Source organism: Centrocercus urophasianus, unplaced genomic scaffold, assembly GCF_019232065.1.
Source record: "Centrocercus urophasianus isolate 14NV4802_14NV808 unplaced genomic scaffold, USGS_Curo_1.0 seq_12, whole genome shotgun sequence".
In the NCBI taxonomy this organism is placed as follows: domain Eukaryota; kingdom Metazoa; phylum Chordata; class Aves; order Galliformes; family Phasianidae; genus Centrocercus; species Centrocercus urophasianus.
This window is the reverse complement of record NW_024884364.1, coordinates 55810000-55828012: the sequence shown is the minus strand read 5'-3', so window position 1 is coordinate 55828012 and position 18013 is coordinate 55810000. Positions and strand designations below refer to the sequence as shown.

Genomic DNA, 18013 nt, shown 5'->3' with positions numbered 1-18013 from the left:
TATGGTCCTTCCTGAAGGCCCACTGGGTGGGCTGCTGAAGGGTGTGCTGGTCCAGGCATTCTGCGGATAGCTTCAGTATTGATGCCAGTAGAGCAGCAGTTGAACTCCAAGTCTACCCTTGACTGGTCCTGGATGAAAGCAGGCACTGGGCAGAATTGTTTTGAAGAAAAACCTGTTTAAATGAGATTACTGAAGGCCCTCCTGGAAGCGCTGAGTGCACCGCAGAAGCTGGGCCATCCCTGGTCTCAGCAGCTCTTTGTTCTGTGACTCATTGGTTCAGAAGGCCAAAATACTGAAGCTGAGAATACTTGCTCCAAATTACAGGGTGGCAAACCAGACAAGGCAAAGTCAAAGTTATACTCAGTGTGAAGCATCACTGACTGAAATCCTTCCACAAGTCAACACTTGTGTACTCTTCAATTCACCTCTGAAGTGCAGCAGCGGGTGTGCGGTCAGGCAGTCCAGTAGAAAACTTCAGTATAATTTGACTGTGACACTCCACTGTTGACAAGATGCACCACTTGTTACTTCTGTGACAGAGTGTTTGCCAGGCTCTGGTACTCACCCTCAAAGTCCAACATCAGGGCTCCAATCTGCTGTTACACTGGATCATCCTAACTTTTCATAGATGTGAAATAAAATGTAACTGTGCTTTCATGTCATTTACAGTCTTTCCTGATGCAGTATTATGCTTGTAACCAAAATCTCCAAAGCCTTTCAAGAGGTTCTTTTTTGAAACCGAGCTAAACTTGGGTCTGTCCTGTTCAGTATCTTTGTTGACGACCTGGATGAGGGCACTGAGTGCACTCTCAATAAGCCTGCGGGTGACGCCAAGTTGGCAGGAAGCGCTGATCTGCCTGAGGGTAGGAAGATCCTACAAAGTGCTCTGGACAGGCTGGATTGCAGGGCTGAGGCCGTTGGGATGAGGTTCAACAGGACCAAGTGCCCAGCTCTGCACTTTGACCACAACAACCCCAGGCAATGCTACAGGCTTGGGGCAGAGTGGCTGGAGGACCTGGGGGTACTGGTTGATGCTTGGCTGGACTTGAGCCAGTAATGTGCCCAGGTGCCAAAAAGGGCCATTGAATGCCAAGATGCCAAGGGTGGCGCCCTGGCTCGTATCAGAAATAGTGCAGCTAGCAGGAGCAGGGAAGTGACAGTTCCTCCGTCCTCAGCACTGGTGAGGTTGCACTTCAAATACTGTGCTCAGTTTTGGGTGGCTCACTACAAGAAAGGCATCAAGGAACCGGAGCACATCCAGAGAAAGGCAATGAAACTGGTTGGGGTCTGGGGCACAAGTTATGGGAGCAGCTGAGGGGACTGGGAGTACGGAGGAGGCTCAGGAGAGACATATCACTCTCTATAACAACATGAAAGGAGGTTGTGGTGAGGTGGAGGTCAGCCTCTTCTCCCATGTAACAGTGATAGGACTAGAGGGAACGGCCTCACGTTGCATCAGAGGAGATTCAGGGTGGATGTTAGGAAATACATCTCTAAGAGACTGGTCAGGTAGTGGAACTGGCTGTCCAGGGAGGTGGGGGAGTTACCATCCCTGGAGGTGTTCAAGAAAAACTAAGATGTCGCACTGAGGGACGCTGTTTAGTGGGAAATACTGGTGGTAGATGGACGGCTGGATTGGATGATCTTAGAAGTCTTTCCCAACCCTGGTGATTCCATGATTCTATGATTCTAGTGCCAACTAAACTGACTGCACATTAGGAACATACTTACCCAATTCAGGCTGCCAGATTTCAAAACAGGGCAGGAACCCTGCAGGCATTTTAAGTTTATTTGCTAGAGTTGGCAGAATAGAAACGCCATTTAGAGCAGCAAAATAATTAAGGCAATTAATGGTAATTATTTTTCTTCGTTGCTGGGAACTTTGTATTCCCAGCAGCTTCCAGGTCTGGAAAAGCTGACTCATGGTAGTCTGCCCGTTGTAGTACTCTGAACTACAAAGAATGTTTTAAATTATCAGAAGGGCCGTGAGCTCCGTGTTTCCTAGGGCTGCACATCCTCAGAGAACCTGCTTAGAACACTCTTGAATGATTTAATTCATTACAAAATTAGAAGCACCCACCTTGGGACTTGACTTGCCACTCACCAGCCAGCATTTTCTATGGCCATGAAAACTGACTATCATAGAGCCAGCAAGGAAGCTTCGTTGTTTCCTTCCTGAGGTTTCTGTTCTACACACATCCCACACTCAGAGTGTTTCTGACTTTTGACCTATTTCATTTGTCTCATGTTGGGTATATTACTTAGGATTCATGTACTTGTTTGCTTTTTTAAGAAGTAGTTCTCTTGATTGCTTTAACCAGGCAGAACAAAGTGAGAGTGCTCTCCAAAGCTAGCTCTGTATCGAGAAAAGGAAGAGCGGACACTCAGTAAAGGAGCCTTTTGGCCTGGGGCTTTCCTTTAAATGCTGAATGATTCCATGCTGTTTGTCTCATGAAACTGAAAACAATCTCTTAAAGACCTCAAACTTTTGAGTTGCTTTGCCCCTGGACCACAAATAATAATTTTTAACTGGTGTTTGAAAAGAAACTTTTCAAAAGCAAGAGCTGAGAATATTGTGAAGGCAGCAAAGGTTATTTGCATTAATAAAGGGAATGGCTCACACTCGGGGGGCAAAAGTCTAAATTAGATACGTTGCCTTGTCTTGTTCAAAGGGAAATTTTCAAAGCAGAAATTATTTTCTTTCTTCACAACTGCTCAAGCCACTGGGAATAGCAGCACCTTGAATTCATTTCTGTTTATATCTTCCAAGGAATCACTTCCTATATAAAGACCTCCCAGGGAAATAGGGTTGTACGTTACATTAACTTCAGCAGCTTTCTTCACCTTGAACTTACTGCTGTTATCTCCCCCAGTCCCATCTCACAGGAAGCAGGCCCTGGCATGCCAGTAGCTTAACTAACTCTTCATTTTGCATGCAGGAAGAGACTTGTTTGCCCAGTTACTCAAAAGGAAATTCCATACGAACCCACACTGAGCATTTCATTATCTTGCACGGTTCTAGAAATATCCAAATTTTAAGAACAAATGAGTTCTTACAAATGCCCACTTTGGAGATCCATACCTTCTGCAGCTGCTGGTGACAGCGAGAGAAGAGCAACCTGGCACCTGCAGAGACTTTGTTCACATAATGCTAGATTGAAAAATGGTGAGTCTCAATTGTTTAACCCTTATATTTTGTTGCATACAGCATTCTTTGTAGCAAATTGAAATGTTCTCTTTAAAACAATAGATTCTGATAAAAATCTGCTGTAAATGTGGAGTAGTGCCACTGAATGGTAAGTGAATCTGTGTCACCGACGGTATTGCTGCTTTCTTGTAGCATAGATGAATGTATTCAGTCACTGAGCCTTGCCTTACTGTTAGTGCAGAGAAGCAAACACACTGAAGAGTGAGAAACTCAGTCCAAAAATAGTAGAGCACTGTAGATCCATGTAAGACCAAAGGTTACAAAGGTATGGGCGTATCATAAACAGCAGCTGCTATGCCTGGTTCTTACAAATGTGAACAGTAGAGACGTTTTACAGCATTTTGCTATCCAGAAAGTCTCCACATGGGCGGCATCAATGCTCTGTGTGACCCTGAAAACAACATATCAGATGCTCTACAAACTCATACAGTTGAGGATGCCAGCTTAAATTGGCAGGGAAGTTTCTGTTCATATAGGCTCTATGCACAGTAGATTTTGGCCTGAAGGTTACCACCACCAGGTGGATCTGTGCATGCACAAGTTCAGATAACGCACAGAGAAGAAAATTGCAGTAGGCAGATCTTGAAAAAAGCAGTATTTATTTTAAAGTACAACCCAAAGTTGTAGCCATAAGAAATGCACAAGGTATCTTGTTTTTTCCACAAGTCTTGGCTGTGTGCATTTCATTTCAACTTAAAAATGCATTCAGGTTTACAAATGTACAAAGAGCACAGAAAGTGTGTTACAGTCTTAACAGAATGCTCTTACATTCAGCCATTTTGCTGTTAAGGTTCTGTGTTGGTTCTGTTGTGGAGTTTTTCTTTTTTTTCTTTTTTCCTTTTTTCAATTTTTTTTTTTTTTTTTCATTTTTTTACATTCTTAGAACCTGTGTTAACAAAGACAGCCTTATTTTTAAAAAAATACTCTGCATTTTAGCACAAAGTGCCTTTTTTCTTATTTAAATTATAAGTTGGAGGGTAATACTGGAAAAAATTTAAAAATCAAAACCGGTGCTTCCATAAAAGTATTGCATGCCAGGACCATTTTGTAGTTCAAACTGCTTCCTACATAGAAATGGCAGATGGTGAAATAGGAAGCAGTGAAATTGTCCAGATTTGCAAGCTTTGGCTGTAGGTTGGATTTACGGCCACACCCAGACTTTCCCAAGCTTATCTGTAATCTCACACTACCATATTGCAGGATAGACTTTAAAGAGGAGCAAGTGATGAAAGTGTGACTTGGGGGGGAGGGAGAGAGAGGAGGGAAAAAATAGCCATGACCAACAGGCGCCTGAAAACGATGTTTCAAAAAATTTGCATTCAGAATCATATCACGACCTGGATTCAAGTTCTTTTCTTTCGCTTAGCTTTGGGTTTCAGTTTTCGTGAGGATAGTGTGAATTAGACCATGGATCTGAACTTCTTCTTCCAATCGTTGGGCTCCAAATTCTCCAAGGATTGTAGGTCTGTCCCATATCTTCAGCCGGATTGGCAACAGTGGCAGCAGCAGATGGAGGAGGTGGTGGCGAGGAGTTTTCGTTCCCCATGAGATCAATACCTGACAAGGCATTTGTTGGAGTGGTGAAGGGAAGGCCACTGTTGAGATTACTTGACCAGATGGAACTGCTGAATGGAGTGGTGGACCACAGGCCGCTCGGGTTGCCAAGGATAGACTGTGGTGAAGACAGAGCTGCATGAGTAGCTGCCAGGTACCCTCTGCCGTCAGCTTTTTCTTTATTACTGATATTATTACAGTCCCTTTGAAAGTAAAGTATCTAGAAAAAAACAGATCTGCTGTAGAAGCCCTTCCACCTCCACTGTGACACAGTTTTGAACTACCTTTACTAGACCTTGCCCAGAGGAATCACGCTAACGATCACCAAATGTGTCTGGAAACTGAATGGGCTGCAGAGTGCAATTACATTACAGGCTTTTAAGCTGTTTTCATTTGGGCTTATACATCCCCATGCTATTACTAATTTGAACAGCAGCGGTATTCAAGGGTCAAAAAGCATCAGCCACATTAAACCAGCTTGAGCAAGATAGATAGATAAAGACAAAATTCAAGTTGTGATGGAAAGTAGCAGTGATCTTTGATCCTTTTTGACAGCTTGCAAACCTATCTCCTTGTATCCACACTTATCTGTTCAAAAAAAAGAATCACAGTTTGGATGATATGTTCAAGCCCACACTATCTCCCCATATTCCCAGTATACACATTTTTCTCCTATCCTTAAGCTGTCCAGCCAAAGAGAGAAGGAAAGGTATAAGGGCCATATGGCAGTACCAGTGACTTTGCCCTGGCTCTACAAATGGCCTCTCTGACAAATGGTGCTGCAGAGCAGCAGCATCTGCACCATGACATCACAAATGAGTTTGGGGTGAATGGACAGGCACAGCAAGCCCAGAAGATCACATGCAGACATGAACAAGGCCCAGTTTGGGTAAACTGTTTTACCAAAGTCCAAATGGTAGCAAGCAACAAAGAGAAGAATCTAACCAGTGGAAGGTGGTTGTGGAAGGGGATAGTCAGAAGCAGCCAGGGATGGAGATGAGACAGGATAGTATAAATCCCATGCTCATATGAACAAAGAACCTGCCACATGTAGGCTTAAGACCTAGCCAATAGATTTAATAGTGCACATACACTGTAAATCCAGTTTGGAAATACACAGTAAACTTGAAACATCCCAGTGGCAGGAGACTTGCTGCGTATGTGCTATAAAGTACAAACTTCCTTACGTTTGGATTTACTGGGGGAAGATAGGACATCCCTTGCCAAGATCTCATTCCTCAAACAACGAACACTAAAGGATAACCACTATCTGTGTGCTGTGCACCTGATGATTAAAATAAAAATCTCTTTATAGAGCAAATAGGGTGAACTCTAAAGATGTCTTCATTTCAGGTTATTTTTTTTCTCCCTTGGAACAGAAAAGATACATTCAACCTTATCTGAAACTGGCTGGACAATACTACATCAGCAAAGACCCCTCAAAGAACTTGATGCAAAGGGGTGGATAGGAATTTTGAGCATACTAAGGGGTTAACCAGCATCATTCTGACTGTCCAGTGTCATTGGGATGGTGAGTTAAACCAGGGTCACAGTTTCCAACTGTTACATAACTAAATGGTTACATTTAAGCTATACAAGCATTAGACTGCTAAGCCTACAGCAAGAAACACTGATCCTGCTGCTCGGACAGCATCTCTAACACACTAAATCCACTCTATTTCTTGCTATGGGTGAAAGAGCCAGGAACTATTTCAGTGTATCCCAAAAAGCACTTAGGAGAGACTGGCAATTGCTCATGAAGTAGAAGCAGTAACAAGGAAAGGACTGGCAGAGCAGTATCTGACAGACAGCTACTCCTTTTCAGTGCTTGTAGAGAGGGGCCCAAAGTGGCCCAAAGACAGAACGAGATGTAAGAAAATGGAGAGGCTGCTGTGAGAAAGAAGCTGAGGAGGAGTAGCACCAATGCTGCAAGCTTTGAAGGGAGATGAGATGCAGAAGCCAAATGCTATTTAGTACAGAAGGCAAAGAGTTGTGCATAAAATGGGAAAGCAAGAGGACTGAGGATGATAATCAAAGTCAACTTCCTCAGAATCCTTCCTAGAAAAGAAGGTAACCTAGGAGCCAATATACAACACTGTTTGCAGGAAGAGATTTGGCTCTTGTGCCAGAAAGAGGAAATGCACAGGCTCTGGTCTGGTACCTGTCTTCTTGTCTTGTATTTAGCTTCACTTGCAGGAAAAGCAAAGGTTTCCTATTCTGGCTCACCACAAGCATTGAGAAAACACTGTCATTAAAAAGTCCTTAAACATTTCTATCTGTTGGCTGCTTTTTGTGATCTTCTCAAATCACTTCTAAAATGCCCTTTTTCTTTCCCCCCTCAAAATCATTTAAAAGCAGAGACTAAAAATTCTTCTGTATCATTTGCTTGGCTTATGCCTCAGTGCTTCCTGAAGCACAACTGCAGGTAGCTTTTGTTAGTGGCTAGGACACAGGCTGTGAGCTAGAGACTGTTCCGGTTGTCCTCAGCCCTTCCTTCTCTCGTGTGTGGAATCAGCCCTCTATGCGAGTAAAAGGAACAGTCTCTCTTTTTTATATCTAGTGATGTGCACTATGTGCATAGATTCACACAGTAATGTTGCAACTGCAGCCTTAAACACAGGGCAAGAGAAGGGTCAGCAAATGCAAGTGGGCAAAGCAGACAGCACCTCTTACTACAGAAACACTTCCAGGAGAAAAGATGAAGAATGATTTTCCCTTGCAGTGAAAACAATTACTACACTGTAAGTTTTCTTCTGATGCAAATGTATAAGGATGAGCGAGCAATGCTACAGTCTACATGTTTGGTGTATTGTTGTTTTTTGTTTTCTCCCTTTTCATCAAGATCTCCAACAAAATTAGCAGTCAGTTTAAATGCTTCTATTTTAGCTCAGTCATCTAGTGTTATTTCTAAGCTCAAAAGAATACACTTGAGCTTTTTGGCTTTCAACCTTACGTTAATTTACAAAGAGGTGCCACACTGGATTCAGCAAGAAGAATCAAAATAGGAAAGTTATCACATTGGTTATTTTGCAATTGTCCATCAAATTAGAAGTGACAGCAGCAGCAGCAGCACAGGAGCAGAATGTCTGAAGCATGTGGAAATGGAAGACATGGCTGTAAATGCTCTCATCACAAATTTCATCATCTGCAAGCAAGCAGACTAACGGCTCATTGTCCAAAAGCCACTGCAACTTCAATTCATGGAACTATGAGCACTCAGCTGACCTTTTTCATCTAAATTTAAACAATCTCTAAATAAAATGACACAGCAGATACAGAGCAGGTTGGTAACAGTAACAAAACACTGTATTTGCACCAAATACTCACTGCAGTTGTATGAGTTGGTGAACTTGAGCTTGTAGGCCAGGAGGGTATGGAATCTGTAGCTGAAGGATCCCAGATGGATGATGGAACATGATTGAACTCGCTCCAGTTTCTCTGAACATCCTGCCCATACGCAGGTCGAGCTAAACCAAGCTTGCTAAAAACCTCTGAAAAATAAAATGATATCAATTTGAGCACATTACTGTTTCTCCTTGTTCACGAACATCAGCTGACTAACAGTTCACTGTCCCTTCCCATGTCCTTCTGTTAGGTCCTGCTGCAGGAGAACAGATAGAAAGGGTCACACGCAAACAGATCTCAGCTCACCTGCCCTGTATGGGGCAGTTGCTACAAATTTAGAATCATGATTACAGTGAGGAGAAAACTTCTATACATACAAAAAAAATTCCACAGGTTGATACTGAATGAAGTATCTCAGGAACTGTTTACTCAAAGGCAAACAGAGAATCTGGTAGAAACACAGCAATACTGCAAATCCTGCTAGTTCAGCAAGTTCAGTGTGGTTGGAGGAGCTGACTGCGCTGAAACAGACTCTCAGAAGTGCAGCACTCCCTTCCCAGGTGACTCCTGACATGGGATGTGGCACTAGCTATGCCCAGCTGAGGCAGGCTGGCCCTGTCTCAACTAAGAGAAGGAAAGACAGCACCAGTGCTCATGGTTCAAATAGTGCCTGCACACAGAATGGATCCCAAGCACCTTACTGCCATCCCTCAGAGTCAATGGAGCCAAGTGTTGCAGATGAAGTGAAAGCAGACCCCAGACATTTTTCAGTAGAGACCCAATCCAACGACATGCAGATGCCGTATGAAGCTTGTTTTGCTTACTGATCTTTTGCACACACCTTAAAAAAATACCATGCACCCCCAAACATAATAGGCAAATCTACCTCAAGTATGTAGAGCAGTTGTGCCCCACAATATAACCTGCCTGCATCGAGGCCTCATCTCAATAGGCACTTACAGAAAGTTTACCTATCTAAATATAGCAATTAATGGATGGTTAACATGCATCAGTTCATTATACAGCTACACAAACGCTAGAGGAAAACACGAGAGGAAAGCAACATGAAGGATGGGCCGTTGCATCACATATATAGCAATGGGTTTATGCAAGCGTGAGGTGTTCAGGAAACCACAGGTCTCATAGCACACTTCTGAGACCTACTGTGAAGCTTCAGGGGAAGGATGAAGGGGAGGAAAATAGTGAGAATAGACAGTGAGAAAAGAAATATAAAGACATTCTTCTGAAACCAAGAAACTTCTAAACCAGTTGTTTCCAGCAAAACAACATCTAAGACTTTCCACCAACTCTCTGGGCTGAAACACAGAGTACACCACCAAATGATAAAATGTTTTCCCATACAGTAATCATTTTGGGGGATGGGTGTGGGAGCAGAGCCTGTACTTAGAACAGTGGAATGGAAATATACCATTTCTTTACCTGTATTTAAGTACTGAAAATATTTGAAAAAATACACTCACCTCCAGTTAAGTTAAAAGAATGTCCAAATGCAGAGAATGAATTGAGAGGTGTGAAGTCAGGACTGCTGGGGTTGCTGATAGGACTCCACAAACCCGAACTGAATAGTAAGGAGTAATGGGAAAGAAATATGCATTAACAGAGTCTCACCAACAGTAACATTGTGCTGGTCCAGACAGAAATATGTACAAACGTGCATGCATACATGCACACACACTATCCATATGTACAAAAATGGTGCCCAAGACTTGGTAAATAAGCTTATTTTTGTTTTAAAAAATGATGAAGGGAAACACCATTATCTTGTACATAGAACACTGCACTAGACACAATGCTCTTGGTCTGTATGCTGAGCTCCAACAAAGAGCAGCTCTGTTTTTCAAAAGAATTGCAGGCTCCAGAATGCAGCGCAACTTTTTGACAAGGAGAGCAAGCTTAGAATTGCTAGAAGGGACACGAATGCTCGCATTCTACTTGTGGATAAGTTTCTTGAAAATACAGATGGGTTAACTGGAACTGGTGATAAATATTTATATAAACAAACCAAGAACTGACCCACAAATCCTGCACAGAAAAGCAATTCCTCTGTACATTGAAACTCGATTTCAAGTCTCACTCCTACTTTAGAAAAGCTACCAGACCACCACTCTTGAGAGACACACACAGCCAAAAATCTAACAAAAAAGGCAGCGTGATTGGAAAAGATCAGAAATCCCCACTGCACTGAAGAATACAACTAAGCATGGCTATACTCTGCTTCTACTCAGAACACAAAGTCCTGTTATTGTCCTGGTTTCAGAGTTAAAACAGAATAACAGATATTGCTGTACAGTGCAAAATCCTGCCTGTGAATTATTTTGAGTCACCTTGGTACCCATTCCTAAATAATCAGAGAGCCAAGCTGAGGTCTCCTTCTTTGGATGCCCAGGGGACACAAAATTGTCAAGTTACTGGGAATGAGAGTAGAAATCCCCATCATATCCAGAATGTCTCTCTCCCCTTTTGAGAGATTCACAAAAAATAAACATTCAGAACTCATAAACAGAACCAGAATGAACTCCATTCACTGCCTTCAAAATGCCACTATTCCTTTACAGGCTCTTCTCTAAGAGCTCAGGTATTTCCAAGAGGTATGAACACTTACCTGTCAGAGCCATCACTGTCAACAACTGTGTGGGAAATGCTGATATTGTTGGAAACTTCTGTCTTTGTTGGGGGAACCTTTGGTAAGCCACTGCCACCTGCAACAATAAATCTAAAATGAGACACAGAAGTAAACCAACAAACCAAACAGAGTGAATATTCTGGAAATATGCAAAGGTATTTATTATGCCAGGCTGGTACAGTACCTGGGCTCTTGTCATAACCTGCAGCAACAGCAGCAAAAGTGGGGTTTCCATTCCTTCCTGGAAGAGAAGCTGCCTTTGCCAGCTTGTGTTTGGTACCACTGGGCTGCTTGCTTTTTGTTTCACTTAAAGAGGAGGAAAAAAGTGGGGAAAAAAAGTTTGTGGTTTTAGACTTCAGTACTTTGATAAACAAGCAATAATTCAATCCCGTATTCATAAAAACACTAGCAGTAGTTCAACAGTTTATGTTGGTGCACATTTCTGTAATCTAGCAAGTTGTAACAAACTCCCCTAAAACATAAATAGCACTCTACAACGTGCACAGTAATATCTGCAAAAAAGCAGTTTCCTGAGGAAGAGGAAACGGGTACAAGAAGAGAGATACACCAATATCAAGCACAGTGGTTCCTCAAGCATTCTCTGCTTGTAAAATTAATAGGAGGAGCAGATCCAAACTCACTTGCTGCAGCTGCTGTTCACAATGCTGCTGTAGGTGCCTCCTCGCGGCCCAAAAGCTAAGGATGCAGGAGGAGGAGGAGGAGGAGGAGATGGAGAGGCAGGCGTAGGTGAGGGCTGTCGCTGTTTCAGGAAAGCATCTGCATTCATGGTTTGCAGAGAGAGTTTATAAAGGTTGTCTGTAGCTATATAAAGAAGCACAAAAGACTCTCATGTAGTATTACACTAAGATGATGGCTACTCAAACTCAGCTATAAATTCCGTTTCAAGAATGATTTCAAAGACTGTTCCCAGTCATTGAAGTAGCAGCTCCTATAGCAGTAGATCTACTCCTTCCTTATTTTCTCCTACTACTATTCAGGTTTACTGACTACTGTGAGACTATTTTGATGAAAGCGTGAACTGGTTTCTATGGAAGAAAAAGAATGGAACTTCTAGCCTAAGCAAGAGCTGCAGGGAGGGCTGACTTTATGATCACACGCAACCAAGAGGAAAATGACTTGTTTCTCACCAAAGCCTTAAAATATAACCAAAAAACTTGTAATAGTGCACCACCCTAACCATTACAATAAGAAGCTTTCAGTGTTTCCTCTCGAGGAGGGATCACTTAATTTCAACTTTGGTTGCAGAAAAATGAGGAAGAAAAACTCAATTTGCTGTAGAAAATATATTTTGTTTTCAAGCAGTAATTCTCAATTCCTCAGCAGTTTCTGAAAAACTGTGGAATGAGCGACATTCTGCCCATGTGGTGTTCATATCTCCCAAATTGCACCGGATGCTATCAATATTAGGCTTACTGCAGAAAATGGGAGCATAGATATACAGGGAATAAAAGCTAGGCTAAAAACAGATCAAGCCTGCCTACAGATATGCATTGCAGGAGACTAATTCTGTCATCCTCCAGCGATTACTCACAGCTGCCAGCTTTGTGAAGTGGCACAGAGTCCCACTCTGGTGGAGGAGAATCCTTTTCGCCTTCCGAGCTGCTGGTGTTTCCTAGCTCCTGTCCAGAACTACTGGGGAGAAACTTTGATAATACTGATGGCCTGCTCTCTATTAACTTGTTTGGACCTATTAACAAAAAAGAAAAAAGAAAAAAAACATTTATCAGTGGATAATAAAGCATGTAGCTTTCTTAACATTAAGCTTCAGATTAAGCTTTCAAAAGCAAGCAGGTTGAAAGTCCCAAGATATTTGTGATACGTGAAAATAGCCTCACAATACCTCTTGTTTTTGGAAGGTTTCTTGATTTGGACACATTCGTCAAGAGGTGCTGTGTGGATACCTTGGATGGAAAGGTTTTGCGCTGCTTGTTTTCCAGTGGGGGAGTATAAGGTAATTCCAAGGAACTAAATGAAAACAGAGATCCATTTATTTTTTTTTTTGCTTTCAGAAGTGCTGCAGGACATACATGTACATTTACCGTACAGGCTTTACAAAGGACTGCTCTCCTGTGGATTCCTCCTATTATGCTCACTTTCAAAGTGATTCATAAGCACAGTTTTTCTGTCATCTCTTCTATTTCTCCTATATACAACTCTACCCTTTCACCCGTCCTAACTTTAGCTCATCTCCTTCTCACAAGGGCATTCCAGCTCACTCGCTTTCCAGGACTAGAAAGCCTGCTCAATAACACAGTGATAACCAGGAGATGGCAACTGCAGCTTTTCCTCTCTGCTGCCAATCGCATGCTCCTGATACGCTACTGCCACGAATGCACAAGACGACTGATCACAAAACTATTCCAACCCATCAAATTTATTTGGCTATATATTGTTCCTTTTCCCCAGCTGCTTGATTTTGTCCCAGATGCCGTACATTTTCTAAGGAAAACTGTTGTATTCATGTCCTGGAGAAGAATTCCAACTCAGTTTGGGCCTCTGAATACTGTCACATATAATCACCACATGATTTAGAAGATAGAGGAAAATGTATAATAGCAAGAAGAAAAAATAGAAGGGGACATTGTCTGGCAATATTTTAAGAAATATTTTGAAGAAAATGAATGCATATGCATGCCAACTACTCAGTCTAAATCTCAGTCTAGTATTAACTACAGCAACAGGCCAAAAGACAATCCAACATACCACACCTCAGACTAGCAAATTTATTTCTATGGCTATCCAATACTCATTTTGTTTTAGAACTGCAGAATCAGATTTCAAAATAGACTGTCTATAGAAAGGCTGAGGTTCTTTATTTGTCCCTTCTCTACCATCTGCAATCTGTCAGGAAGGGAATGGCATTGGCAGCAAACATCTCCTTTAACAACATATCCAAGACACTGATAGCTGTAACTTTACCACAAGTAACTAAAGGTACTCATGTTACAGTGCTGCCACTGCACAGTAACTCCTGTAGAAATGTTTACTCTATTTTGTATCTGTTATTACAAAAGAACTTGCCATTGCTTAACCCCATTTTCTTCTCTGGATTTAGTTCTCATATTATTAATTGACCGTGCATCAAATAATCATTTACAAGCTCAGATGTTCCCTGAGAACACAAAGGAAGCAGAAGCTGCCTGGAGCTATATGTGCTGCTGTCATTATCCAGTCTGGCAGTCATAAACAGTAGAATAAATGGATGGTTATCGATCCATCTTCCTGCTTTGTCGTGCTTACCTGCTTTTCACATCTACAGGGATTTCTTTCTTGATACTTGTTAGCAGTTTTTTACTTTTCTGTTTTATTTGCACCATTTCATTTTCCGGTTTTTCCGGTGTAACTTTTCCCTTTTGTTTTTCAGGTTCCTATAAAAGACATTATAATAGGACTCCTGTATTGATCAAATATGTATGTGTTTTCTTCAGCAGATAGAATAGGCTAGGAGCACACACAGACAACTACTACAGTTCTGCTGACAACTGATAGCTCGTTCCAACCACAGTCACTGAAACACTTTCAGTCCTGAGAGGACATGATTCAAGCATGCTGACACTGCTCTTTTACAAAAGAGGAAACACAGTAGTGAAAGCAAGGAAAGGGGATTTTTATAATTAGCCTTGTTCCACTGCTAGCTATTGCAGCATATGAAAGTAGGGGAAAAAGAGACCCCATTCCTAAGTGTCATGCTCCTCTAACACACGATCCACCACAGAGCCTCCTTTTATTAGCAATGCTGTACCTCTTTGAGAAGTGGTTCTGTATCTGGGTTAGAGGTTTCAGTTGTGGTTGAAGAACTGTCATCATCTGCCAAGGAATCCTTCAGTTCATCTTCCTGTTGCTTCCCTTTTCCTCTTCTGTCCTTTTCTTCCCGTTTCTTTTGTGGCTTCACCTTTCGCTGAAGTGCCTTCCCTTTCCCTGAGGAGATAAGAACATTTCAGATTCCCATCAGCAGTACTCTGTGATAGGCTCGCTCGCTTCATTTGAGAGGCTAACCCACATGATAAAACCTCTGAAGTTTGCCTGCTATGCTCCTAAGGCCTAATTCCATTGCCTCTCTGCAGACGTGGGTACCTGGTCGCACAGAGTGCTTCTCTGCTACGTTCCTGGTGTTTCTTTTGAACACCTTGTAATTCAAATTGACTGTGCCACCACATAACAGTACATTTACACATGGACTTCAGAAATTGGAACAAGCTTTGTCATTCTAACAGAGGAAGAACTGAAAGACTTAGCATCCTTGCCAGTTCAAACACAAAGCAAAGGCTAAGAATAAGACTAGAGCGGATGAGAAAAATCACTATACTACGGTTAGTTTGGCAATGATGTGTGCATATCTCTCTCTAGAAATCCCACACCCAAATATAACAACTTTCCTCAACATATTTTACTTTTTCAAAGTACACTGTATATTAAGAGCCATGGCTAAGCTGACTAAAATTATTTGGCTTGACATACTTAAGTGTTACTGTATCTCAACGTACGAAAATCGTGCACTGAACACTCCAGGGATTGTTTAATCACCTTTCTTGAAGCAATCCACATACCAATAAGTAGTGCTAGTCAATCAGTCATATTTTTCTTACGTTTTCTACAGGCTAACAAATGGAGCAGAGAATGAACTCAAAATGCAGAGGCTTAAGAACCTTCAAAACAAAGCCAGAGGTCCTGGGCTTGCAAAATAGAAGACTATAAAGCAGACACCTGGGGAAAATAACAGTTACTGAGAAAAGTATTAATACAGAGAAGCTGCATGCACACGTGGAGTCAACATCATCTCACCACTGCCTCTTGCTGTGTTGTACAAGATAAATGCATTCAGAGTACTCTGATTGCGCCTTTTGGTAGACATGCTTTATCAGAAAATCTTCCTGAGATACTATGACTCAGACTAAGTACCTTCCTTAACACACCACACAGTGCCTGCCCTCCTGCTTCCAGAATGGATTTTGTATGCTCAAAGCTAAACCGTATTGAGTAAGTGAAATCAAAAACCGGGATTTGTACCAGCTCACATCAGAATTCATTTTGGTAGAAAAACAACGATGGCTGTCCTGTTTAATTTGACAATTTGTCCCTCAGGGAAAGTTTGTACCAAAACACACATTTGACTCCAGTATTTTGGTAAATAGCAGATACGCATCGAAGGGCAGCATCTTCACATTTTGCTTCTTTCAGATGCTTTCAGTAACAATAAGAAAAACACTGCAGATTGTTTTTAACGTGAATGCAAACGCAAGCATAAACACAAGTAGCTCTGTACATAAATTTTCTAGGGGTCAGCCTCACGCTTATTGGGGCATTCTATTTTTGCCTCAGAAAGCCTCATGCCAATATTCACACCACCTTTAGTCTACATTCAGAACTGCTGAACAGCTTAATGCTCACCGTTAGAAAATTTTCTCTAAAATCATAGAATCCTTAGTGGTGGAAGAGACCTTTAAAGGCCATCTAGTCCAACTCCCCTGCAATGAACAGGGACACCTACAGGTAGATCAACCTGCTCAGAGTCCCATCTAGCTTGACCTTGGATGTCTCCAGGGACACCATCCACCACCTCTGTGGGCAGCCTGTGCCAGCACCTCACGATCCCCACTGTAAAAGACTTTAACATGCTGTCCTAAAACACAAACATAACTCAAAGTAGCTGTTAAACACAGCTCTAATGTAGCCTCTGCAGTACTCTGCTAAGAACTAAGCTTTAGGAACACAAAACAAGAAGACTAAGAGCTGAGATCCGGCAGAAGACATTCTGACATAGAATTTTAATTCAGAAGCTACTGTTCTTGCAAGTGTCTGCAAAGAGCTCTAGCTGTTTATAAAGACAAAGATCAGTGTGCATGTGCAGATCTGGATAGATAACTGAACTTCCTCTTAAGGTTTACGTTTTAAAGAGTGTGAATGAAAATGGGCAAGTTTTATTTGATTTGCTGACCTTTTGAGCAAGTAGCAAGTTTTAGCAGGATCCCCAAAACTCGGGGCTTTAGTCTCCCATTTCAAAGCCCAAATGCAACTACACATCCATTCTCAAGTATTTAAGACTTTACTGCTCATTACTAAATACTGTGAAATTCTGTTGTTCTATATGATCATGCAGACGTTTCATGATTTGCTTACCTTCCACCTTTTTCTTAACTTAATTTCTAATAAACAAATCCCTATCAGTACTGTTTTTGTACAACATCACAGGGGAAAATGAAAATTCATTTAGAAATAAACACATCAAGATTAAATTCTTAACAACAAAAATAGGATGTAACTGAGGTTGTGAATACAAAAAGCATGGTAAGAAGCTCCCAGACTCACTGCATCATCGACATTGGAAGGGACTTCTGAAGTTCAAGTCCAACCACTGCTACAGTAGGTTCCCTACAGCAAATCACACAGGAAAGGCAGAAGTGGGTCTTGAATATCTCCAAAAAAGGAGACTCCTCTCTGGGCAGACTGTTCCAGTGCTCTGTCACCCTTACAGAAAAGAATTTTTTCCTCACGTTCAGATGGAACTTCTTACAGTCCAGTTCGTGCTCATTGCCTCCTGTCCTGTTGTCCAGCATCACTGGAAAGAACCCAATGCCATCCTCTCGACACCTGCCCATTAGGTATCTGTGATAGTTGATAAGATCCCCTCTCAGTCTTCTCTTCTCCAGGCTGAACAGCCCCAGGTCTCTCAGCCTTTCCTCACAAAGGACATGCTCCAGGCCCCTCATCTTCTTTGCAGCTTTCCACGGGATTCTCTAGAAGTTCCCTGTCTTTCTTGAACTGAGGAGCCCACAACGGGACACAGTACTTCAGATGTGGCCTCACTAGGGGAGAGCAAAGGAGAAGGATTGCTTCCCCCAACCTGTTGACCACGTTCTTTGTAATGCACCCAGGATATCACTGACCTTGGCCACAAGGACACATTGCTGGCTCATGGCCAACCTACTGCCCACCAGGACACCCAGGTCCTTCTCTAGGGAGCTCCTTTCCAGCAGGTCAGAGCCTAACCTGTACTGGTACATGCAGCTATTCCTCCCCAGGTGCAAGGCTCTGCACTTGACTTTGCCAAACCTCATCAGATTCCTCTCTGCCCAACTCTGCAGCCTGTCCAGGTCTCATTGAATGGCAGCACAGCCTTCAGGTGTGTCAGCCAATCCTCCCAGCTTTGTATCACCAGCAAGTTCTACTCCAAAAGGAGTTTATGCTAATGGAAATTAACGACATAATGAATGTATCTAACGTGTGAAACTCATTTAAAGCAT

The 18013-nt window shown here is 42.2% G+C and overlaps 1 protein-coding gene across 1 annotated transcript in view; it reads right to left on the bottom strand.

Annotated features, from left to right (window-relative positions):
* Positions 1-3790: 3790 nt before the first annotated feature.
* TMEM131 (transmembrane protein 131) overlaps positions 3791-18013 on the bottom strand; it is a 91823-nt gene continuing 77600 nt past the window's right edge. Inside the window, exons 32-41 of the mRNA XM_042810683.1 lie at positions 14515-14690; positions 14013-14140; positions 12613-12737; positions 12304-12459; positions 11393-11573; positions 10936-11057; positions 10731-10827; positions 9589-9686; positions 8090-8253; positions 3791-4880 (exon numbers count right to left, since the gene is read on the bottom strand). Of these exons, the coding sequence (XP_042666617.1) occupies positions 4584-4880; positions 8090-8253; positions 9589-9686; positions 10731-10827; positions 10936-11057; positions 11393-11573; positions 12304-12459; positions 12613-12737; positions 14013-14140; positions 14515-14690 (1544 nt within the window). The 3' untranslated portion in view covers positions 3791-4583. The remainder of the gene's footprint in view (positions 4881-8089; positions 8254-9588; positions 9687-10730; positions 10828-10935; positions 11058-11392; positions 11574-12303; positions 12460-12612; positions 12738-14012; positions 14141-14514; positions 14691-18013) is intronic.